At 42.0% G+C, this 27,261-nt stretch overlaps 1 protein-coding gene across 1 annotated transcript in view; it reads left to right on the forward strand.

The window, feature by feature from the left end:
* Nucleotides 1-27,261, forward strand: part of LOC130361842 (probable cation-transporting ATPase 13A5) — a 218,814-nt gene that overhangs the window by 153,026 nt on the left and 38,527 nt on the right. The window contains exons 24-26 of the mRNA XM_056565409.1: nucleotides 2,388-2,497; nucleotides 14,095-14,191; nucleotides 16,703-16,775. Coding sequence (XP_056421384.1) covers nucleotides 2,388-2,497; nucleotides 14,095-14,191; nucleotides 16,703-16,775 — 280 coding nt within the window. The remainder of the gene's footprint in view (nucleotides 1-2,387; nucleotides 2,498-14,094; nucleotides 14,192-16,702; nucleotides 16,776-27,261) is intronic.

Genomic DNA, 27,261 nt, shown 5'->3' on the forward strand with positions numbered 1-27,261 from the left:
TTGCAATGTGACCTATGTAGAGGTAATTCTACAGGGGAGAATCTCTTTTACTACAATGTAATTCAGATCATGTTTTAGCATCTTTTAAATAATCAAAGACAGAACAAGGAGTCTTAGCTATAGGCCTAGTGGTCAAAATTTACATTTCTTATTCTTCTTGTGGGTCTCTGACTGCTGGGACTCCCCGTGATCTCATGCCTGCCGCCCTGGCTCTCTGAGAGGAGCATGTGCTACAGACAACATGCGCTTTATTTATTCCCTATGGGAGCGCTGAAGAGACCAGAGTGCTGTAGTCAGGCATCTCCTGCACTCCCATAGATAATGAATAGAGCGCTTGCCATCTGTAGCATGCGCTGCTTTCAGAGAGTCGGAAGCTGGGCATAATGGGGAATACCATTGTTCAGATTCCCCACAATCAGACACTTATCCCCATACTACCCCTTTAAGCAATAGATCATTTTATGATGACACATCCTTTGACTTTTCCATCAGCTGCACTAAATCATTCACAGTCAGGATTTGTATGCTTCTTTGGTAAACAAGACAATATCAAAATAACCATGTATATGCAATTAAATTATTCTTATTTTGATAATAATAATAATAATATTAATAATAACAATATCTTGTATTGTTGTTGTTGTTGTTGTTCTTTGGTAAACAAGACAATATCAAAATAACCATGTATATGCAATTAAATTATTCTTATTTTGATAATAATAATAATAACAATATATTGTGTTGTTGTTATTATTATTATTATTCAGTCTTATTTAGGAATCATTGTTATCTTTTGTCAAGTTGTTAAGTATATATAATATGTGTGTGTGTGTGTGTGTGTAAATAACTCTAAAACACTTTTACCGAATATTCTGATTCTGAGATTGTTATTTCATGACATATTCTACTTTATTTTGGTGGTAAATTTTCAGCGTTACTTGCATCCTTTTTTGGTGAAAAATCCCCAAATTTCATGAAACTTTTGAAAATTTAGTATTTTTCTAATTTTGAAGCTCTCTGCTTGTAAGAAATATGGATATTCCAAATAAATTTTATTTTTATTCACAAATACAATTTGTCCACTTTATGTTGGCATCATAAAATGGACATATTTTTACTCTAAAAAATTAGAGGGCTTCAAAGTAGAGCAGCAATTTTCAGAAATTTCATGAAAATTGCAAAATCTGAAGGGACAGATGTTACAGAACTACAACTCACAGCATGCTTGGGCAGTCTAGGCATGCTGAGAGTTGTAGTTTGGCAACATTTGAAGGGCTACCATTTGGGCACCACTGTAGCAGTGGTCTCCAATCTGTGACCCTCCAGATGTTGCAAAACTACAACTCCCAGCATGCCCAGACAGCCTTTGGCTGTCTGGGCATGCTGGGAGTTGCAGTATGGCACCCACTAGGAAGGGCAGCAGTAAATATCGCTCACTGCCCCCTTCCTCCCCCCCCCCCATAGTTTTCCCTACCTGCTGCTGTCTCCAGCGACGATCTGTGGTCCCCACGCCATCTCCTGCCCAGGTACCAGCCTCCATCTTCTCCTTCCGTTCTGGCCGACATTCAGGGGTGGGCAGAACGGGGGTTGCTATGGCAACCGACTGTCCTGCGCTGCCATTGGTCAGAATCAGTTCTGACCAATGGCAGTGGATAGGGGAAGATCGCAGCACTGCGACCTCACTCCTAACCCTCAGGATGATCGGGACTGTCACTGACAACTCCGATCATCCCTATTTTCCGGGTGATCGGGTCACCAGAGACCCGATCAGTCCAGAATAGCAGAAAATCGCATGTCTGAATTGACATGCGATTTTCTGCAATCGCCGACATGGGGGGGGGGGGGGGGGTCTCAAGACCCCCCTCGGCGATGTGCCGGGATGCCTGCTGAATGATTTCAGCAGGCATCCCGGTCCGGTCCCCAATCGGCTAGTGGCGGGGACCGGAATTCTCATGGGCGTATGCATACGCCCCACGTCCTTAAGAACTCGTGATGCCGGGAATATGCAAAAAAAAGAAAATAAAATCACACAATGGCCCTGATTTACTATTATAAACCCAACATGCTTTGTTGGGTTGTGCGCCAGATTCTGGTGCGTTCCGCAATAAATTCTGTATGTGTCAGAATTTAAGCCAAAAATTAAGCTAGAAATGAAAAAAGGAAAACCCCACAGATCACAGAATGTGTAAAAATGGCAAAATGTAGGGAAACCTTAGTAAATACTGTGATTTTTTTTTTGCAGGGAATTAAAACCCTCAAAGAAAACTTCATTCTACTCCAGTAAATCAGTAGTTTTATATATTGTAATACTTCATGTAAATACAGTTTTAAGAAATGTTTACTTTTAGCTATTTAGTAATTTTTTGCTTTTTTCCCCCTATTGCTAGGCCCTCAAAATGGCCCATGCTGGAATATCCTTATCTAACTTAGAAGCCTCAGTGGCTTCCCCCTTTACATCCACTATCCCAAATATTGAATGTGTGCTTAAACTACTAAAGTAAGTTACTGTTACTTTACACAATATATATGATGAGTAACACTGATGGATTGCCACCTACCTCCATCAAGTCTATGGGGGGTATGTATCAATAATGGTGTTGCAATGTGTGATTTTATGTATGTTTTTTTTTGCATCAAATGGAGCGTAGTTGCGCCAAAATTATCAATTGTCGCACGCAAGTTTGTAATTTTTGCACAAATGCAGCCCTACAAAAGGCACATACTTCCAGGCAGAACTTTCTGACTGTGAGGTAGTTAAATTTGACCTTGGGACTTCGGCGGGTTTATAGAGATAAAGCTCGCACAGCCAGGGCCTTTTTTTCAGTTTTTAATTTGTGCATTAGGAGGGATATTCATCCAGACTTCTGCCTTGGAAAATTGTTGCATTTTCCCCTAGCAACCAATCAGGTTGCTTCTTTTATTGTCCAAGGTCATTTTTCCACTTTCTGGTTGGACATTGTTTAAATGTTCTACATTCTATTGTTGTAGCTATTTTCTCTGTCACTTTATTTTTGGTATGGATTTGTGCCTTAATGAAGGTACCAAATCAAAAAGTCGCAATTAATGAATTCCAAACCAATGCATGATTGTAACTGAAATCACAACTTTTACTGTCAAATCAGTGATAATGTTGTAAACCATTTTGCACAACTGATTGCCACAAAAAGTAACATATAAAGAAAAACAGTGTAAAATCCTTCATGCATACCCCCTATTTCTCTACCCAAGAAAAATGCAGTCTATTCACTCTGCTTCAGGAGACATGTGATCACATAATATTCCCTTAAGGCACAAGAAAATGCTTACTTACGAGGAATCCACAGTGCACAAGCACCTACTAGTTTCTTTTGTGTGAAAATTTGCTTTAGGCATGGTCTAGCAAAATTATAAATGTTATTCCCATGAGAACATGTTGATCATATGAGAAGATTATGAACCTTGTGGTGGGTAATCTAGCTTAATAAATTAAACAATTTCATTTTTTAATAAGTATATACATAGAAAAGAAAAAAGAATGTGTTGATGAAAAGAATGTTAATAAAGATGTTACACATACTGTATGTTGAGGAGCAACATAAAATAATATTCTGCATGTCAAATTTACAAATGAGGAATATATATTTGAGACATTAGAAAAAGAAAAACACAACAGCATAAAAATAGTGGTTTATATTTGGTATCACCAGTAGCTTAACCCCTTGGGGACGGGAGCATTTCTTTCAAATCTGACCTCTATCACTTTATGCATTAACCCCTTAAGGACTCATGACATGTGCATACGTCATCAAACCCTGGGTCTTAAGGACCCATGACGTATGCATACGTCATGGTCTTTTCCTGGTCTCCGCCGCTCACCCGGTGGAGATCGGAAGCGGATCCCTGCTGAAATCCTTCAGCAGGGATCCAGGGCAAACGCCGAGGGGGGCCATGTAGGCCCCCCATGTCAGCGATCGTTGCAAATCGTGAGGGAAATCGCCCCTGCGATCTGCGGCAATACCGGGCTCTGGGACCCGACCGCCCGGTTGTCACAGACAGCCGGGACCATGCTAATGTATAGGAGCAAGGTGGCAAGCCTGCCACCTCCTCCTATCCCCTGAGATCCGTCGGTTGGCTAACCGACCAATCGCAGGGGGGGGCGGTTACTTCCTCCCGCCGTGCCCGGCCCCTGGAAGTCCGGAGAGGACAGGAGGAAGACCGGAGGACGCGGCGGGGGACGGGGGAGTGCTGGGGCCCGGCCCCGTTACTTACCTCGTCCCTGAAGACTATGATCCCGGCGATGAAGACGGCGGCGGCGGTGACAGGTGAGTGGATCTTCAGCTGCGGTCGGGCCCTTTACAGCAATGTATTGGGACCCTGTATACTACAACTCCCAGCATGCCCAGACAGCCCTTGGTGCTGGGCATCCTGGGAGTTGCAGTTTTGCAACATCTGGAGGTCCGCAGTTTTGGGACCACTGTGCCCTTCCAGATGTTGCATAACTACACATCCTCAGCATGCCCTTACTGTCTAGGCATGCTGAGAGTTGTAGTTCTGTAACATCTGGCCCTTCAAATGTTGCAGAACTACAACTCCCAGCATGCCTGGACAGTTTTGGCATACTGGAAGGGCACAGATTGGGAACCACTGTATTAGTGGTCTGCAAACTGTAGTCCTCCAGATGTTGCAAAACTACAACTCCAAGCATGCTGGGAGTTGTAGTTCGGCAACATCTGGCTCTAAAGATGTTGCCAAACTACTACTTCCAGCATGCCTGAGAATGTTTGGGAGTTGTGGTTTTGCAACAACTGGAGGCACACTGGTTGGGAAACATTCTGTTTCCTAACTCAGTGTTTCCCAACCCGTGTGCCTCCAGCTGTTGCAAAACTATAACTACCAGCATGCACTGTGCATGCTGGGAGTTGTAGTTTTGCCACAGCTGGAGATCCCCCCCCCCTGTGAATGTACAGGGTACATTCACATGGGCAGGGGCTTACAGTGAGTATCAGGCTGCAAGTTTGTGATGCAGCAAATTTTGCGCTGCAGCTCAAACTCACAGCGGTAAACTCGCTGTAATCCCCCGCCCGTGTGTCTGTACCTTAAAAACACTACACTACATTAACACAAAATAAAATAAAAAAGTCAAAAACACTACATATACACATACCCCTAAACAGCCCCCCTCCCCTCCCCAATAAAAATGAAAAACATCTGTTACGCCACTGTTTTCAAAATGGAGCCTCCAGCTGTTGCAAAACAACAACTCCCAGTGTTGCCGGACAGCTGTTGGCTGTCCGAGCATGCTGGGAGTTTTGCAACAGCTGGAGGCACCCTGTTTGGGAATCACTGGCGTAGAATAACCCTATGTCCACCCCTATGCAAATCCCTAATTCAGGCCTCAAATGTGCATGGCTCTCTCACTTTGGAGCCCTGTCGTATTTCAAGGCAACAATTTAGGGCCACATATGGGGTATCGCCGTACTTGGTACAAATTGCCTAACAAATTTTGGGGGGCTTTTTCTCTTTTCACCCCTTATGAAAAGGTGAAGTTGGGGTCTACAACAGCATGTTAGTGTAAAAAAATAAAATTTTTACACTAACATGCTGGTGTTGCCCTATACTTTTTATTTTGACAAGAGGTAAAAGGGAAAAAAGCCCCCCAAAATTTGTAATGCAATTTCTCCCGACTACGGAGATACCCCATATGTGGGCGCAAAGTGCTCTGGGGGCGCACAACAAGGCCCAGAAGGGAGAGTGCACCATGTACATTTGAGGTGATTTGCACAGGGGTGGCTGATTGTTACAGCATTTTTTTACAAATGCAAAAAAAAACTAAACCCCACATGTGACCCCATTTCAGAAACTACACCCCTCATGGAATGTAATGAGGGATGCAGTGAGAATTTACACCCCACTGGTGTCTGACAGATCTTTGGAACAGTGGGCTGAGCAAATTAAAAGTTTTGTACAGCCCACTTTTCCAAAGATCTGACAGATACCAGTTGGGGTAAATGCTCTCTGTACCCCTAGTTACATTCCTCAAGGGGTCTAGTTTCCAAAATGGTATGCCATGTGGGGGTTATTTTGCTGTCCTGGCACCATAGGGGCTTCCTAAATGCGACATGCCCCCGAGCAAAATTTGCTCTCAAAAAGCAAAATATGACTCCTTCTCTTCTGAGCATTGTAGTTCGCCTGTAGTGCGCTTCAGGTAAACTTATGGGGTACCTCCATACTCAGAAGAGATGGGGTTACAAATTTTGTGGGGTATTTTCTGCTATTAACCCTTGAAAAAATTAGAAATTTGGGGGGAAACACACATTTTAGTGAATTATTATTATTTTTTTTTTACGTATGCAAAAGTCGTGAAACCCCTGTGGGGTATTAAGGCTCACTTTATTCCTTGTTACGTTCCTCAAGGGGTCTAGTTTCCAAAATGGTATGCCATGTGGGTATTTTTTGCTGTCCTGGCAACATAGGGGCTTCCTAAATGCGACATGCCCCCCGAGCAAAATTTGCTCTCAAAAAGCCAAATATGACTGCTTCTCTTCTGAGCATTGTAGTTTGCCCGTAGTGCACTTCAGGTCAACTTATGGGGTACCTCCATACTCTGAAGAGATGGGGTTACAATTTTTAGGGGGTATTTTCTGCTATTAACCCTTGCAAAAATGTGAAATTTGGGGGGAAACACATTTTAGTGAAATATTTTTTTTTATTTTTTTACATATGCAAAAGTCGTGAAACACCTGTTGGGTATTAAGGCTCACTTTATTCCTTGTTACGTTCCTCAAGGGGTCTAGTTTCCAAAATGGTATGGCATGTGTTTTTTTTCCTGTTCTGGCACCATAGGGACTTCCTAAATACAACATGCCCCCCAAAAACCATTTCAGAAAAACGTACTCTCCAAAATCCCCTTGTCGCTCCTTCGCTTCTGAGCCTTCTACTGCGCCCGCCGAACACTTTACATAGACATATGAGGTATGTGCTTACTCGAGAGAAATTGGGCTACAAATATAAGTATACATTTTTTCCTTTTACCCCTTGTAAAAATTCAAAAATTGGGTCTACAAGAACATGCGAGTGTAAAAAATGAAGATTGTGAATTTTCTCCTTCACTTTGCTGCTATTCCTGTGAAACACCTAAAGGGTAAACACACTTACTGAATGTCATTTTGAATACTTTGGGGGGTGCAGTTTTTATAATGGGGTCATTTGTGGGAAATTTCTAAGATGAAGACCCTTCAAATCCACTTCAAACCTGAACTGGTCCCTGAAAAATTGGGATTTTGGAAATTTTGTGAAAAATTGGAAAATTGCTGCTGAACTTTGAAGCCCTCTGGTGTCTTCCAAAAGTAAAAACTTGTCAATTTTATGATGCAAACATAAAGTGGACTTATTGTATATGTGAATAAAAAAACATTATTTGGAATATCCATTTTCCTTACAAGCAGAGAGCTTCAAAGTTAGAAAAATGCAAAATTTTCAAATTTTTCATCAAATTTTGGGATTTTTCACCAAGACAGGATGCAAGTTACCAAAAATGTATTACCACTATGTTAAAGTAGAATATGTCACGAAAAAACAATCTCGGAATCAGAATGATAACTAAAAGCATTCCAGAGTTATACATTTTTAAAATGACAGTGGTCAGATGTGCAAAAAAAGGCCGGATCATAAGGTGTAAAATGGCTGGGTCTTTAAGGGGTTAATAACTCTGGGATGCTTTTACTTATTAATTTGATTCCAAGATTGTTTTTTTTTTGTGACACATTCTTCTTAATGTTATTGGTAAATTGTCGTCTATTCTTGCATCATTTCTTGGTGAAAAATGAAAAAAATAGAAAATGTACCTTTTTTTTTTACTTTGAAGCTCTCTGCTTTTAAGGAAAATAGACATTCCAAATAAATGATATGTTGTTTCACACATACAATGGTGGAGATTTATCAAAACCTGTCCAGAGGAAAAGTTGCCCAGTTGCCCATAGCAACCAATCAGCTTGCTTCTTTCATTTCTAACAAGGCCTCTGCAAAATGAAAGAAGCGATCTGATTGGTTGCTATGGGCAACTGGGCAACTTTTCCTTTGCACAGGTTTTGATAAATCTCCCCCAATATGTCTTCTTTCTAAAGTTGACATGTTTTACGTTTGGAAGACATCAGAGGGCTTCAAAGTTTAGCAGCAATTTTCAAATTTTTCACAAAATTTTCAAAATCTGAATTTTTCAAGGACCAGTTCATTTTTTAAGTGTATTTAAAGGGCCTTGACATTAAAAAAATACCCCATAAATGACCCCATTATAAAAAACTGCACCCCTCAAAGTATTCAAAATGACATTCAGAAAGTTTGTTTACCCTTTCGGTGTTTCACAGGAATAGCAGCAAAGTCAAGGAGAAAATTCTAAATCTTCATTTTTTACACTCGCATGTTCTTATAAACCCAGTTTTTGGGGCAAGGGGTAATAGGAGACAAAGCCCCCCAAAATTTGTAACCCAATTTCTTTCGATTAAGGAAATACCTCATGTGTGTATGTGAAGTGAAGGGCGAGCACAGTAAAGGGCTCAGAAGGGAAGGAGCAAAAATGGGATTTTGGAGAGTGAGTTTTTCTGAAATGGTTTTTGAGGGGCGTGTCACATTTAGGAAGCCCCAATGGTGCCAGAATAGCAAAAAAAAAAAAAACAACACAAGGTATACTATTTCGGGAACTATACCCCTTAAGGCACGTAACAAGGAGTAGAGTGAGCCTTAAAACCCCACAGGTGTTTGACGACTTTTCGTTAAAGTCTAATGCGTAAATGAGGGGAAAAAAATCACTAAAGCGCAGTTTTCCCCCCCAAATTTAAAATTTTTACAAATGGTAATGGGAAAAAATGTCCCTCACAATTTGTAACCCCATCTATTCTGAGTATGGAAATACGTTAGGACATAAAAAATGCTCTGTGGGCAAACTGTAATGCTCAGAAGAGAAGGAGTCACATTTGGCTTTTGGAAAGCAAATTTTGCTGAAATGTTTTTTGGGGGGCATGTCGCACTGGCGTTTGACAGATCTTTGGAACAGTGGGCTGTGCAAATTAAAAATAAAATTTTTCATTTTTACGGACCACTGTTCAAAAAATCTGTCAGACACCTGTGGAGCGTAAATGCTCACTGCACCCCTTATTACATTCTGTGAGGGGTGCAGTTTCCAAAATGGGGTCACATGGGGGGAAGGTCCATTGTTCTGGCACTATGAGGCTTTGTAAAAACACGTAAAAACAAATTTTCTTTCCAAAATCTCAATGGCGCTCCTTCTTTTCTGAGCATTGTAGTGCACCCGCAGAGCACTTTACATCCACATACGGGGTATGTTCTTACTCAGAAGAAATGGGGTTACAAATTTTGGAGGGGCTTTTTCCCTATTTTCCCTTGTGAAAATGAACACCAGGGTAACACCAGCATTTTAGTGGAAAAAAAAAAATGTTTCTTTATTTTCCCATCCAACTTTAACAAAAATTTGTCAAACACCTGTGGGGTGTTAAGGCTCACTATACCCCTTGTTACATTCCGTGAGGAGTGTAGTTACCAAAATGGGGTCATGCGTGGGTATTTATTTTTTTGCGTTTATGTCAGAACCGCTGTTAAATCATCCACCCCTGTCCAGATCACCAATTTAGGCCTCAAATGTACATAGTGCACTCTCACTTCTGAGTCTTGTTGTGCACCCGCAGAGCATTTTACGTCCACATATGGGGTATTTCCGTATTCTGGAGAAATTGTGTTACAAATTTTGGGGGTCTTTTTTTGCTTTTATTGCTTGTGAAAACAAAAAGTATGGGGCAACACCAGCATGTTAGTGTAAAAAAATTACAAAATTTTTACACTAACAGGCTGGTGTAGCCCCCAACTTTTCCTTTTCATAAGGGGTAAAAGGAGAAAAAGCCCCCCAAAAGCTGTAGTGCAATTTCTCCCGAGTATGGAGATACCCCATATGTGGCCCTAAACTGTTTCCTTGAAATACGACAGGGCTCTGAAGTGAGAGAGCGCCATGCGCATTTGAGGACTAAATAGGGATTGCATAGGGGTGGACACTGGGGTATTCTACACCAGTGATTCCAAACAGGGTGCCTCCAGCTGTTGCTAAACTCCCAGCATGCCTGGACAGACAGTGGCACTGGCTGGTTACGGTGAATTTCCCGCTAGGAGTTTGCGCTGCGGTGAAAAATTTGCCGCAGCTCAAACTTCACGCAGGAAACTTACTGTAAACTCGCCCGTGTGAATGTACCCTGTACATTCACATGGGGAGCAAACATCCAGCTGTTTCAAAATTACATCTCCCAGTATGACAGACCGTGCATTCTGGGAGTTGTACTTTTGCAACAGCTGGAAGCATACTGTTTGGAAAATAATGAGTTAGGTAACAGAACCTAACTGAAGGTTTTCCAACCAGTGTGTCTTCAGCTGTTGCAAAACTACAACTCCCAGCATGTACTGATAGCCGAAGGGCATGCTTGGAGTTGTAGTTATGCAAAAGCTGGAAGTACGCAACTACAACTCCCAGCATAACTAGACAGCTGTTTGCTGTTTGGGCATGCTGGGTTTTGCAACATCTGGAGGTCTACAATTTAGAGACCAGTGCACAGTGATCTGCAAACTGTGGCCCTCTAGATGTTGCAAAACTACAAATCCCAGCATGCACAGACAGCAAACTTCTGTGCGGGCATGCTGGGAGTTGTAGTTTTGCAAGATCTAGAGGGCAACAATTTGGAGATCACTGTGCAGTGGTCTTTAAATTGTAGACCTCCAGCTGTTGCAAAACTATAACTCCCAGCATGCCCAAACAGTTGTCTGGGCATGCTGGTAGTTGTAGTTTTGCAACATCTGAAGGTCTACAGTATAGAGACCACTGCATAGTGGTCTCAGACTGTAGCCCTCCAGATGTTGCTACGCAACTCACCGGCTTCCGTAGGATCCAGGGAGCCGTACTCTTCTGCCGCACGACATTGCCGCCCGCTGATCACCGTCTCCCGCAGCCTCCGCTGATCGGTAAGTGACCTTCGACGCCGGTCCCTGTCGGTTTCCCCATCCTGCCCCCCCTAATGTAGGTGGGCAGAACGGCGAAAGCAAAAGTACCCCCCCGTCCCCGATCTGCTATTGGCCGTCGCGTCTATACGACCAATAGCAGGGATAGGAGGGGTGGCACCCCGGCCACCTCACTCCTATCCCTTCAGGGGGATAGTGGGTGTCTTGGAGAACCGCTATCCCCCACATATTCGGGGTCACCTGGTCACCATAGACCCGTAATGACCCGGAATCGAGCAAATTGCAAGTGTGAATTCACTTGCGATTTGCCACGATCGCTGACATGGGGGGTCTGATGACCCCCCCCTGGGCATTTGCGATATCAGCAGTCACCCCAGTCCGATCCCTGACTGCTGAGTGGCAAGGACCGAAATTCCCATGCCCGAACGTGTACATCATGGGTCCTTAACCCCTTAAGGACCAAGGACGTACCGGTACGTCCTTGGTCCTGCTCTTCTGATATAACGCAGGGTTACACAGTAACCCCGCGTCATATCATGGCGGGCCCGGCGTCATAGTGAAGCCGGGACCCGCCTCTAATAGCGCGCAGCGCCGATCGCGGCGCCGCGCGCTATTAACCCTTTAGCCACGCGCTCAAAGCTGAGCCGCGCGGCTAAAAGTGAAAGTGAAAGTTCCCGGCTAGCTCAGTCGGGCTGTTCGGGATAGCCGCGGCTAATCGCGGCATCCCGAACAGCTGACAGGACAGCGGGAGGGCCCCTTCCTGCCTCCTCGCTGTCCGATCGCCGAATGACTGCTCAGTGCCTGAGATCCAGGCATGAGCAGTCATCCGGCAGAATCGTTGATCACTGGTTTCTTATGAGAAACCAGTGATCAACATAGAAGATCAGTGTGTGCAGTGTTATAGGTCCCTATGGGACCTATAACACTGCAAAAAAAAAGTGAAAAAAAAAATTAATAAAGATCATTTAACTCCTCCCCTATTAAAAGTTTGAATCACCCCCCTTTTCCAATAAAAAAAAAACACAGTGAAAATAAAAATAAAAATAAACATATGTGGTATCACCGCGTGCGGAAATGTCCGAATTATAAAAATATATCATTAATTAAACTGCTCGGTCAATGGCGTGCGCGCAAAAAAATTCCAAAGTCCAAAATAGTGCATTTTTGATCAATAAGTCCTATCAATGCAAAAATGGTACCGTTAAAAACTTCAGATCACGGCGCAAAAAATGAGCGCTCATACCGCCCCATACACAGAAAAATAAAAAAGTTATAGGGGTCAGAAGATGACAATTTTAAACGTATTAATTTTCCTGCATGTAGTTATGATTTTTTCCAGAAGTCCGACAAAATCAAACCTATATAAGTAGGGTATCATTTTAATCGTATGGACCTACAGAATACATATCAGGTGTCATTTTTACCGAAAAATGTACTACGTAGAAACGGAAGCCCCCAAAAGTTACAAAACAGCGTTTGTTGTCGCACAATGATTTTTTTTCCCGCTTCACCATAGATTTTTGGGCAAAATGACTGACGTCATTACAAAGTAGAATTGGTGGCGCAAAAAATAAGCCATCATATGGATTTTTAGGTGTAAATTTGAAAGAGTTATTATTTTTTAAAGGCAAGGAGCAAAAAACGAAAATGCAAAAACGGAAAAACCTCCGGACCTTAAGGGGTTAAGTACCAGGGTCCCATGACGTACCAGTATGACATGTGTCCTGAAGAGGTTAATGATACAGTGACCCCCCCAACCTATAATGGCCCCGACATACGATAATTTCCACATGCGATGGCCTCTCAGAGGCCATCTCGTGTTGAAGGCAGCATCAACATATGATGATTTTGTATGTCGGGGCCATCGCATAAACGGCTATCCGGCAGCGCAGACTGCTTCAGCTGCTGCTGGATAGCTTCAGCTGCTGCTTCAGCTGCTGTATATAATAGAAAAAAAAGCTTTTATAAACTAACTCTGTATTACTGGCAAGTTAATTTCTTACTGACTTGGGTATTAGATACTCATACACCTGGAAAGGCAATTATGGTAAATTCAAAAAATGTCATGATGTCAAGAAGATATTGCATCTACCTTGGGTTGTGTAATCATCTACTCCAAATTTCGAGAAACCTACTTTCCCGTTTCTGCTTAAATTGACTTAATAATAAGTCTGCAAATTCTGCAAAACTAAGGGTCAGGAAGATAAAAGATGGAGAATGTTCTAAGAGATTCCCTATATTTTGGGCACATATCAGGGTGATAATATTCCTTAATCTTGCATACAATGCCTCAATAGTATTGGAATGCACTATGTTCTGCATGAATAGATAAAAACTATGAGCTACAGCATATGCTATTAAAATTCAGTGACTGTAGTGGACTTTGCAAATTGAGTGACTATAGCGGACTTTGCGAATACTGTAGGCTATCCATGGGTAATATAAAATTGTTTCCAGTATAATATATTCTGTGTGCTATTTAGAACATCTGTGAATTCTTGTATGTCATAAGGAGCTTTTCAGGGCTCATAGGCTCCAAGAGCCGGGCACAAGTGCTACCTTAGTTTCTCTATATCTTCATGGTGGTAGTAATTAAGAGCTAACATTTACATCATTTAAAATTTTATACTTGTAACCTTTTTTTACTTAACAGATTCTAATCATTCCATAGATCACTTATCGTGTGTATTTCCAGCTATTTATTAAACATTTCTTGAGGTGTCTCAAAGTGCACTATTTAAAATATGTTTATCATTTATCTAGCTTTTGGATAGGGAATAAATGTTCCTGCACTGGAGTACTCCTTAAAATTGCTTTCTCCCTTACTTCCTCTACCAAGATTGATGTGTATTGAGAACATATGGGGAAGAAGCAGAGAAGAAAAGTCTGACTAGAGTCAGACTTTTCCTGACTAGAAAACCTACTGTAGAAAACCTACTGTAGTTCCAAAATGGCTTTCATTAATTGGGATTCCTGGTTTAAGAGGTAGACCACATTCAGAGAACAGCAGAACAAAACTTCTACTACAACATACTAAGCAATGAACATGACGTTTTTATTATATAAATGAAATAGTCTCTAACTTTTTTTTCTTTTCACACACAGAGAAGGAAGAAATGCATTTGTTACTTCTATAAGCTTGTTCAAATACCTTATTATGTATACCCTTATTGAGCTTGTTTGTATGTTGCTTCTCTTCTGGGTAAGACAAAGTTCTATGAATATTAAATAATTAAATTGTGGTACAGTGTATGTTTGGCACCATAATGTGTAAAAAGCAAACAGATGGACAAAGACACAATTGTGATTGAATTGTGTTTTCTGTTGTGTATTATTTTAATTTTTTTTGTGAATTTGCTTTTATACTTTTTTTGTTTAAATCAGAACAATGTGTTTAAAGGGATTTGAACACCAGTTAAACACAAACAAGTGTTAATTGTATCTATTTACTATGCTATCATGTATCTATTCCTTACTGTCATCCAAACAGTTTTTGTGAGAGCTGGTAAATTTAAGTACATGTTATCAAACCATATTTTCTGAATCTAACTTAGATTACATTTCCTAACTATTCCTAACACCCCTCCTGCTCCTAAAAAAAAAAATCATACCTTTCCTTTGCTCACATTGTGTAAGCTTCTTTCAGGAGAAAGTGGGCGTTCCCCAGCAGGAGCGACGTCACTGAAGCTTGCGAGAGCTGTACCTCACCATGCACCGCACGCACTTCCTGAGTTTGGTCTCCTGCCAGGCTGGGAGGAGACCAAACTAACTGTTTGACTTGCGGCAGGGAACAGAATAGAGCCACCTAGTGGACATTTTTTCAATCACAATAAAAACATATAAACATTGAGAATTTTAAAGTAAATAGCAAAGTGTCTTATAATTACATAGTATATAAAAAGTTTAGTTTGGTGACAGGTATTCTCTAAGGTTGAACTATATAATAGCATAAAATCAGCTATGACTTTGTGTCACTTATTGGTTAAATCATGGTGTTACTGCGACTTATGAGGGACTTCACAAAATTTAAAGCAACTTTGTGAAAACTGCAACATTTTCCAAGGGGAATCATTAAAGTTTATTACAAGTCACAATAGCACTGTGAGTTTACTGCAAATTGTAGGGGATTTTATAGAGTCCTAATGTAAGAAATACTCTGCTTACTTAATTTAGAGTTTTTTTAATCAAATACAGCAATAAAATAAGCCCTTTTGTATTTATTTATTTTTTTACTTTTCAACCTATTAACTTTTAGTCAGCATATTCTTAAAGCGGTTATCACTATAGCTATTATTGTAACATAAAAGGACATTTTAAGTGTACATTCACACATAGTCTCCACGAAATCCACAACAGATTTGATACCCGTTGACTTCACCAAACCTGGTTGTTCTACACTGCATGGGTCTGCAATAACCTTCACATGCCATACATTAAACAGCGGAGCATAGCACACCATCATTTAGTGTACAAAGGGTTTCCTTTTCAAGAGAAGTAGATGCACCAGGTTTGGTATAGCCGTGAGATCACCTAGGGCTGAGCTAAAGACACACAATGTATGCCTCTTGCCCAGTAAGCCAAGAAATAGTTAAGTGATGATTCTGTGGCCCTTTCTAGTCTGCTGCTGCTTGTTTTTTTTTTAGTTTTTCTTACCTGGATGTTATGGAATAGTGGGGAGACCCAACACTTTTTTAACGATTTATCTATATCAAGAAAAAAATATGTTGTTAAGTGGCAATATTGTGCACTGACACTTTAATCCTCCCTTGCTAGGCTGGGCTCAGTGCACACAGTGAGTAGAGGTGTAAGTAAGCGGTGATCCATATAGATCACTGCTTAGTGTCTGGTCCCAAACAAGCATCACCACTTAACTCCTTTCTGACAGACTGGGCACTTTCTGTTTTTAAGCCAGAAACCCTGTTCATAGCAGGGACTATCTTTATTGTTATAGGAGTCCGGGCTCATGTATAGTAAATACACCACTGTGCTATGCACCACTGTTTACTCTATGGCCCATGGAAATAAGTGGCAATTACCACTAAACTCCTTGCACTATGTGGGCAAGTGCTCTATACCTAACCATGCTTTCTGTGAGGCAACAACATATTTGCTACACATTAAAGTCAATAGCAGATCTGCTGCATGTTTCACATGCTAAATCTGCTGTGTTATATCTGCAGCTGGCTCGCTACATGTAAATGCACCCTAAAAGTTCCATATGCATGTATTTATTGAAAATGCACACAGCTGTGCATTTACCAACCTCCTAAATCTTTGTCTTTCTCCAATCAGGACCCCTGTAGCTTATTCACCCATTACACATAACATTGGTTGAATAGGCATCCCATGTGCCTATTGGGAACATCTTTCATGTGCACCCTGCAGTGTCAGGTTAGGAACTTGTGAACTAGGCACACTTGCCCCAAGCAGTGAAAATAATGATATAATGCATGCAGTGCCTCACTGCGAGTAAAAAAAAATGCAGACATAGCACTAAAGTTCTTGCAGAGGGATGCATTGAGGGGAAACCAGGTAAAAACGCGGTAATGGGGTGGGGGTTAATTTTTGTTAATTATTTGCATTTGTATTTTTAATAGTGGTCGGACCATGATAGATGTTGGGAATACCCCTTTATTAATTCTGTGTATAGTTTTTCTCCTACACCTGACTGTGACAAAAACACTGCTAAAATGTTTATTCCCTCTCTCTCCAGAAACAAACATGGCTTGGAAATTACCAATATTTGATGCAGGACATTGCCATCACAGTCACAGTCATGCTAACAAGTGAGTGTGATAGCATTGTAATTGACAGAATGTGATAAACTTCTTAATGTGGCTACATTATGAAGTATTGTGGAGTTTGTTAGAATTATTGATGGCCTATCCTCAGTGTGGTTTTTGTGTAGCTAAAGGTAGTAGAAAATTGTAGTGTTACATATACATGGCATGGTGGTCTTGCGAAACTGTTGGGCCCCATTGTGAGCACATGCAACTTTTTGGAAATGGGTGGGTCTATCACAATTTAGGAAGTCCTTTGACCCCAGGATTTATTTGGTGAGGTGTATTGGTGGAAGAGTGGTAAGAGTGGTGGAGGGGGGTGGTTAATGAACCCTTGGCGTTGTATGTGATTGACAATCCAGACATAGTTTTACTTGAAAGAGTCTGTACTAAAGTCCTCTGAGCAGAATCCAAAAATTAATTGTGTCATTCTGTGTAGTGCTTATATAAAACTCTGTAATATACAGGGTGGGCCATTTATATGGATACACCTTAATAAAATGGGAATGGTTGGTGATATTAACCTCCTGTTTGTGGCCCATTAGTATATGTGAGGGGGGAAACTTTTCAAGATGGGTGGTGACCATGGCGGCCATTTTGAAGTCAGACATTTTGAATCCAACTTTAGTTTTTCAATAGGAAGAGGGTCATGTGACACATCAATCTTATTGAGAATTTCACAAGAAAAACAATGATGTGTTTGGTTTTAACATAACTTTATTCTTTCATGAGTTATTTACAAGTTTCTGACCACTTATACAATGTGTTCAATGTGCTGCCCATTGTGTTGGATTGTCAATGCAACCCTCTTCTCCCACTATTCACACACTGATAGCAACACCGCAGGAGAAATGCTAGCACAGGCTTCCAGTATCGGTAGTTTCAGGTGCTGCAGAATGGGCAAAACTAAAATTGGAACAGGGCCCTCAGTTTTTTGTTCAGTGATGAGGCAAACTTTTATATGAATGGTGAAGTTAAAAAACAAAACAGCCGCTATTGGTCTGACACTAACCCACTGTTGGAACACAAAAATTGATGGAATGATGTGGTATATTGGGTACAAAGATAGTGGGGCCATTCTTCATCAATGGAAACCTCAAGGCCACTAGATGTGCAAAATTGCTACATGATGATGTGTTTCCCTCTGTATGCACTGAAGCTGGCACGTTCCCTGAGTTTTTCCAGCAAGATGGTGCACCACCACATTATGGGTGCCAGGTCCAAGCATTCCTAAATGAACAATTTCCTGGAAAGTGGATTGGTCGTCATGGGCCAGTTGAATGGCCCTCAAGGTCTCCTGATCTGACCCCCTTAGACTTTTATCTTTGGGGTCATCTGAAGGCAATTGTCTATGATGTGAAGATAAGAGATGTGCAGCACCTGAAACTATGGATACTGGAAGCCTGTGCTAGCATTTCTCCTGCGGTGTTGCTATCAGTGTGTAAAGAGTGGGAGAAGAGGGTTGCATTGACAATCCAACACAATGGGCAGCACATTGAACACATTTTATAAGTGGTCAGAAACTTGTAAATAACTCATGAAAGAATAAAGTTACGTTAAAACTAAGCACACTATTGTTTTTCTTGGGAAATTCACAATAAGTTGTCACATGACCCTCTTCCTATTGAAAAAACAAAAGTTGGATTCAAAATGTCCGACTTCAAAATGGCCGCCATGGTCACCACCCATCTTGAAAAGTTTCCCCCTGACATATACTAATGTGCCACAAATAGGAAGTAAATATCACCAACCATTCCCATTTTATTAAGGTGTATCCTTATAAATGACCCACCCTGTATATTACCTGAGAAAAATGGCTCTTTATTCTTTCTTGCTTCAACCCTGCATAAACTGTTAATTTACTGTGCAAAAAAAAAAGCTAAAGTCTTTCTTTACAGTGGAAAGAGAGGAGATGGACTATTAAAGCATATATTTGAGACAGCATGTCCAAAATTGGTTAGTCACACCAGATGCAACATTTCAACTGCCTCCATTCTTTACTTTAAATAAGCAGACTTGGGTTCCTCCTCGATAAAGCATGCACCCTGACCTACTGGTTGTTTATTGTATACATGTATTTGTAATACTATACTTTTAACCCCTTTATGACCCAAGCTAGTTTTGGCCTTCATGACCCACTCCATTTTTTCAAATCTGACAAGTGTCTCCTTAACCCCTTAAGGACGCAGGGTTTTTCAGTTTTTGCATTTAGTTTTTTCCTCCTTACATTTAAATAATCATAACCCTTCAAATTTTCCACCTAAAAATCCATATTATGGCTTATTTTTTGTGTCACCAATTCTACTTTGCAGTGAAATTAATCATTTTACCCTAAAATCCACGGTGAAATGGAAAAAAAATCATTGTGCGCCAAAATCTAAGAAAAAACACAATTTTGTAACTTTTGGGGGCTTCCGTTTCTACGCAGTGTATATTTAGGTAAAAATGACACCTTATCATTATTCTGTAGGTCCATACGGTTAAAATGCTACCCTACTTATATAGGTTTGATTTTGTCGTACTTCTGGAAAAAATCATAACTACACGCAGGAAAATGTATAAGGTTAAAAATGTCCTCTTCTGACCCCTATAACTTTTTTTTATTTTTACACTTATAGGGCGGTATGAGGGCTCATTTTTTGCGCCATGATCTGAAGTTTTTATCGGTACCATTTTTGTTTTAAACTGACTTTTTGATCACTTTTTATAAATTTTTTAATGGTATAAAAAGTGACCAAAAATACTTTACCGTGTGGTTTAATTAACTAAATATTTTTATAGTTTGGACATTTTTACGCACGCGGCGATATCACATATGTTTATTTTTATTTACACTGTTTTATTTTTTTATGGGAAAAGGGGGGTGATTCAAACTTTTATTAGAGAAGGATCGTTATTAACACTTTTTCGTACTTTTTTTTGCAGTGTTATAGCTCCCATAGGGACCTATAACACTGCACACACTGATATTTTACACAGATCACTGGCGTGTATAAACACGCCTGTGATCAGTGTTTTTGCGCTTGACTGCTCCTGCCTGAATCTCAGGCACGGAGCAGTCATTCACTGAAACACCGAGGAGGCAGGCAAGGGCCCTCCCGGTGTCCTGTAAGCTGTTCAGGATGCTGCGATTTCACCGCGGCGGTCCCAAACAGCCCTACTGAGTAGCCGGGATACTTTCACTTTGGCTTCAGACGTGGCGGTCAGCTTTGATTGCCACATCTGAAGGGTTAATATAGGGCATCACTGCGATCGGCATTTCACGGGAGCCGGCGGAGGACGTAAATATACGTCCTTCGTTGTTAAGGGGTTAAGTGGTAATAACTTTGAACTGCTTTTACCTGGCAAAGTGATTCGTTTTTGTTTTTGTTTTGTACTTTTTATTAGCGGTAAATGTTTGTTGATACATGAAGCAATTTTTGTGAAAAACTCTAAAATATTGTGAAAAATTGGAAACATTTTCCTTTCTCAATGTTTGAAACTCTCTACTTGTAAGATAAATAGCCATGCCAAATAAATTTAGTTGTTAATTCCCATCCACAATATGTCTACTTTATGTTGGCATCATTTGTTATACATTCTTTTATTTTTTTACGACATTAACCCCTTAAGGACAATGGACGTACTCCTACGCCCCCGTTTCCGAGTCCTTAAGGACTGAGAACGTAGGAGTACGTCCTGTCCATTCCCGGCCCCCCGCCGCTAGCCGGAGGGGAGCCGGTGCCCGATGCCTGCTGAAATCGTTCAGCAGGCATCGCAGCATATCGCCCAGGGGGTCATTATGCCCCCCCATGTCGGCGTTGGCCGCAGATCGCTGGACAATTAAGTCCAGCGATCTGCGGCGATTCCGGGTCAATCGGGTCTCCAGTGACCCGGAATTACTGGCTGATCGGGGCCGTCAGAGACGGCCCCGAACAGCCATAGCCAGCAGGGGTGAGGTGGCACTGGTGCCACCTCACAATCGCCCTGATTCGTCGGCCGGATTCCCGGCCGACCAATCAGGGCGCCTGCTGCGGGTGTCACTCCCGCAACCCGCTCCGCCCCTCTTCCGGAGGACGTGAGCGGGTGTGGGACGTGCACCCCGGGTGCTGGGGACCCCGATCTCCGGCGTTAATGTTGGGATCGGGGCCCCAGGAGCGATGGCAGCGGCGGCGGAACTGACCTGCGCGGCGTGGATCAGCAGCAGCAGGAGGTGAGTGACAGCCAAAAAGGGCATGCTGGGAGCTGTAGTTATGCAACCGCAGGAGGCAGACCACCACAACTCCCAGCATTCCCTTATGGGCATGCTGGGACTTATGGTTTTGCAACAGCTGGAGGCACATTTTTTTCTATGGAAAAGTGTACCTTCAGCTGTTGTATAACTACAACTCCCAGCTTGCACAATCAGCTAAACTGCATGCTGGGAGTTGTAGTGGTGCATCTGGTGTTGCATAACTACAACTCCCAGCATGCCCGTTGGCTGTCAGTGACTGCTGAGAGTTGTAGTTTTGCAACAGCTGAAGGCACACTGAGTTAAGTAGCAAACCAGTGTGTCTCCAGCTGTTGCATAACTACAATCCCCAGCATCCCCAGCCAAATTAGTATGCATCCCGCTGTTGCATAACTACAACACCCAGCATGCCCTTCTGCTGTCTGTACATGCTGGGGGTTGTAGCTTTTGCAACAGCTGAAGGCACACTGGTTGCAAAACACTGAGTTTGTTACCAAACTCGGTGTTTCACAACCAGTGTGCCTCCAGCTGTTGCAAAACTACAACTCCCGGCATGCACTGATAGACCGTACATGCTGGGAGTTGTAGTTTTGCAACAGCTGGATGTTTCTCCCCCCCCCCCCCCCAATGTGAACGTACAGGGTACACTCACATGGGCGGAGGATTACAGTAAGTATCCGGCTGCAAGTTTGAGCTGCGGCAAATTTTCTGCCGCAGCTCAAACTGCCAGCGAGAAACTACTGTGAACCCCCCCGCCTGTCCGACTGTACCCTAAAAACACTACACTACACTACCACAAAATAAAATAAAAAGTAAAAAACACTACATATACACATTCCCCTACACAGCCCCCCTCCCCAATAAAAATGAAAACCGTCTGGTACGTCACTGTTTCCAAAACGGAGCCTCCAGCTGTTGCAAAACTACAACTCCCAGCATGCACTTATAGACCCTACATGCTGGGAGTTGTAGTTTTGCAACAGCTGGATGTTCCCCCCTCCCCAATGTGAACGTACAGGGTACACTCACATGGGCAGAGGTTTACAGTAAGTATCTGGCTGCAAGTTTGAGCTGCAGCAAATTTTCTGCTGCAGCTCAAACTGCCAGCGAGAAACTACTGTGAACCCCCGCCCGTGTGACTGTACCCTAAGAACACTACACTACATTTACACAAAATAAAAAGTAAATAACACTACATATACAAAATGAAAAACGTCTGGTACGCCACTGTTTCCAAAACGGAGCCTCCAGCTGTTGCAAAACAACTACTCCCAGTATTGCCAGATAGCCGTTGACTGTCCAGGCATGCTGGGAGTTTTACAACAGCTGGAGGCACCCTGTTTGGGAATCACTGGTGTAGAATACCCCTATGTCCACCCCTATTCATGTCCCTAATTTAGGCCTCAAATGCGCATGGCGCTCTCACTTCGGAGCCCTGACGTATTTCAAGGCAACAGTTTAGGGTCACATATGGGGTATCGCCGTACTCGGGAAAAATTGTGTTATAAATGTTGGGGGGTATTTTCTGCTATTACCCTTTTTAAAAATGTAAAATTTTTGGGAAACCAAGCATTTTAGGTAAAAAATTTGTTTATTTTTTTACATATGCAAAAGTTGTGAATCACCTGTGGGGTATTAAGGTTAACATTACCCCTTGTTACGTTCCCCGAGGGGTCTAGTTTCCAAAATGGTATGCCATGTGTTTTTTTTTTTGCTGTCCTGGCACCATAGGGGCTTCCTAAATGCGGCATGCCCCCAGAGCAAAATTTGCTTTCAAAAAGCCAAATGTGACTCCTCCTCTTCTGAAACCTGTAGTGCTCCAGCAGAGCACTTCTCACCCCCATATGGGGTGTTTTCTGAATCGGGAGAAATTGGGCTTCAAATTTTGGGGGGTATTTTCTGCTATTACCCTTTTTAAAAATGTAAACATTTTGGGAAACCAAGCATTTTAGGTAAAAAAAAATTTTTTTTTTACATATACAAAAGTCGTGAATCACCTGTGGGGTATTAAGGTTCACTTTACCCCTTGTTATGTTTCCCGAGGGGTCTAGTTTCCAAAATGGTATGCCATGTGTTTTTTTTTTGCCGTCCTGGCACCATAGGGGCTTCCTAAAGGTGACATGCCCCCCAAAAACCATTTGTCGCTCCTTCCCTTCTGAGCCCTCTACCGCGCCCGCCGAACACTTTACATAGACATATGAGGTTTGTGCTTACTCGAGAGAAATTGGGTTTCAAATACAAGTAAAAATTTTCTCCTTTCTACCAATTGCAAAAATTCAAAAATTGGGTGTACAAGAACATGCGAGTGTAAAAAATGAAGATTGTGAATTTTCTCCTTCACTTTGCTGCTATTCCTGTGAAACACCTAAAGGGTTAATACACTTATTGAATGTCATTTTGAATACTTTGGGGGGTGTAGTTTTTATAATGGGGTAATTTATGGGGTATTTCTAATATGAAGACCCTTCAAATCCACTTCAAACCTGAACTGGTCCATGAAAAATAGCGAGTTTAAAAATTTTGTGAAAAATTTCAAAATTGCCGCTGAACTTTGAAGCCCTCTGGTGTCTTCCAAAAGTAAAAACTCATAAATTTTATGATGCAAACATAAAGTAGACATATTGTATATGTGAACCCAACATTTTTTTATTTGGAATATCCATTTTCCTTACAAGCAGAGAGCTTCAAATTTAGAAAAATGCAAAATTTTCATTTTTTTCATAAAATTTTGGGATTTTTCACCAAGAAAGGATGCAAGTTACCACAAAAGTTTACCACTAAGTTAAAGTAGAATATGTCAGAATCTCAGAATCAGAATGATAACTAAAAGCATTCCAGAGTTATTAATGTTTAAAGTGACAGTGGTCAGAATTGCAAAAAACGCTCTGGTCCTTAAGGTGTAAAATGGCCTGGTCCTTAAGGGGTTAAAAGGCTAATATTATTATGATAATTTTCTACAAAAGTTTAAAATCTATTTTTTTGGGGGGAACAATACATTTTTGAATATATATGTGTGTATGTGTGTGTATAAATATTTATATATATATATATATATATATATATATTTTATATATATATATATATATATATATATATATACCGTATTTATCGGCGTATAACACGCACTTTTTAGGCTAAAATTTTTTGCCTAAAGTCTACGCCGATAAGCCTCTGCAGTTCAATGATTTAAAGCGGGCACTTTAAATCAATGAACTGCAGCGGCTTTGCAGGTGCAGATACCGCCACCGCTGCCGGCTTCTCTGCCCCGGCCTGTCCTGGGGTCTAGAGCCCTGCTGCCGGCCCTTCTCTCCCCCTGGCTATCGGTGCCGCTGCCCGTTCTCTCCCCCTGAATATCGGTGACGGTGCTGATAGCCAGGGGGAGAGAAGTGGCGCCAGCAATGGGGCAGCGGCGCCGACAGACAGGGGGAGAGAAGGGGCAGCGGCACCCATTGCCGGCGCTGCTGCCCCGTTGCCTCCCCGGTTGTATAATTACCTGTTCCCGGGGTCGGGTCCGCGCTACTTCAGGCCTCCGGTGTGTGTCCCCTGCGTCGTTGCTATGCGCTGCGAGACGCAATGACGTCACTCGTCATTGCGCCACGCAGTGCATAGTAACGACACATGGGACGCACACCGGAGGTCTGAAGCAGCGCGGACCTGACCCCGGCAACAGGTAATTATACAACCGGGGATGGGGGAGGCAACGGGGCAGCGGCGCCAGCAATGGGTGCCACTGCCCGTTCTCTCCCCCTGTTTGTCTGCGCCGCGGCCCCATTGCCGGCGCCACTTCTCTCCCCCTGGCTATCGGCGCCGGCAATGGGGCGCCGGAACCGTTAGTCAGGGGGAGAGAACGGGCAGTGGCACCGATTGCCAGGGGGAGAGAAGGGCCGGCAGCAGGGCTCTAGACCCCCAGGAAAGGCAGGGGGAGAGAAGCGGGCCGCGACGGCCCCTCTCCCCCTGCCTTTCCTGGGGGTGTATCGGGGTATACGCATGCACACAAGCACCCTCATTTTACCAAGGATATTTGGGTAAAAAACTTTTTTTACCCAAATATCCTTGGTAAAATGAGGGTGCGTGTTATAGGCCGGTGCATGGTATACTCCGATAAATACGGTATATATATATATATATATAATATTAACTTCCTGTTTGTGGCACATTAGTACATGTGAGGGGGAAACTTTTCAAGATGGGTGGATCCATGGCGGCCATTTTGAAGTCAGCCATTTTGAATCCAACTTTTGTTTTTTCAATAAGAAGAGGGTCATGTGACACATCAAACTTATTGGAAATTTCGCAAGAAAAACAATGATGTGCTTGGTTTTAACGCCTAACTTTATTCTTTCACGAGTTATTTACAAGTTTCTGACCACTTATAAAATGTGTTCAATTTGCTGCCCATTGTGTTGGATTGTGAATGCAACCTCTTCTCCCACTCTTCACACACTGATAGCAACACCGCTGGAGAAATGCTAGCACAGGCTTCCAGTATCCGTAGTTTCATGTGCTGCACATCTCGTATCTTCACAGCATAGACAATTGTCTTCAGATGACCCCAAAGATAAAAGTCTAAGGGGGGGTCAGGCCTGTAGACCTTGGGGGCCATTCAACTGGCCCACAACCACCAATCCACTTTCCAGGAAACTGTTCATCTAGGAATGCCTGTTTGTGTATGTATGTATATATATATATATATATATATATATATATATATATATATATATATATATATACATATATATACACACACACACACATATATATATATATATATATATATATATATATATATACAAAGAAGTATTGCAGTACTACTTATCCCAGTCCGTGTGGGGTGCCAGCGCCCAGACTCCATCAGAGTCCCTGTGGTATAAAAATAGAAAAGTGCAGCACTCCCCCAGTACGTGAGAAAAAAGTGGATTTATTTGCTCACATGTAAAGCAGCAACGTTTCTATCCTACTATAGGACTATTCTCTAGCTTGAAAATGGTCCTATAGTAGGACAGAAACGTTGCTGCTTTACATGTGAGCAAATAAATCCACTTTTTTCTCACGTACTGGAGGAGTGCTGTGCTTTTCTATTTTTATATATATATATATATATATATATATATAAATATATATATATATATACACACACACACACACACACACACACACACATATATATATATATATACACACACATATAATATATATATATATTTATTTAAAAAAATTTTTTTATTATTTATTTTTTTACTACTGTACAACAGTTCCCCCCGAGTGTCTAGTGCACAAAACATGCAGTAACAGGTTTAGGAGACTAGGGGAAGCTGTTGTACAACAAAACAACTCCTTTATAAAAAATAAAAAATAATAAGTGAAAGTGAAACCAAAGCATGCCGGCGGGCACAGCGTTGGGGCAGCTTGGGACGGGTAAGGGACACCGGGGGTAGGGGGGACAGGTAAGTGACACTGGGGTCTCCTAGCAGAACTGTGTGTGTGTCCCGATCCCCATGATCAGGACACACACACTGCACTGCTCAGGATTTTTCTGTACGAAATGCTGCCATCAGCTAATCAGATTTGACTAGCTGATAGGAGCGATTGCTGTGAGGGAGGGGGACGAAACCCCCCTAGGGCCCGAGGCAAGATGGCTGGCTATCAGTGATAGCCACCATCTTACCGGGCGCGGCGGGATGCCTCAAGTAGCAGCCAGTATCTGCATGTCTTTCATGTATGTCATAGGTCCGTAAAACCTTCCCGGTCATGATGTACATGTTTGTCATGGGTCGGGAAGAAGTTAAGTTATGGAGATGGACTGAGGAATCAGGTAACATGCTGCCCATGAAAGACTATATAGAGAGTGGAGGTGGGTAGAAAGGGAAAGAGTGTATAGTTGAGTTGCTGAAAAGAACCAGAGGCAGACTGTGAGGTTGCAAAGGTTACAGTAATCTATGAATGAGTATTAGCTCTAACTCTATTGATTGATTCACAGCTTAGACTGCTCAGTACTGTCATTTTTCTGTGTATGTGCAGTGTATTAGAGATAACATAGCAAGTTGTCTCCATCTACTAGTTCTGTGACAATAAAAATGAAGGATGGATCCTACAGAGTAGAAGGTTGGTGACAAATGCTATGTACAGTACAACTTTAAAATGTACCTAAAATGGCAGGTATTCTTTAAATAATGGGTTTTGTAAACCAGACCACCCTTAACATACTATAGACAATTTCATGTTAATATGAGACTATAAACTGATGGATTTATGGATCAGTTGATACAGGCTTTGAATTAAGAT

This window comes from Hyla sarda, chromosome 3 (assembly GCF_029499605.1).
Source record: "Hyla sarda isolate aHylSar1 chromosome 3, aHylSar1.hap1, whole genome shotgun sequence".
Lineage (NCBI taxonomy): Eukaryota > Metazoa > Chordata > Amphibia > Anura > Hylidae > Hyla > Hyla sarda.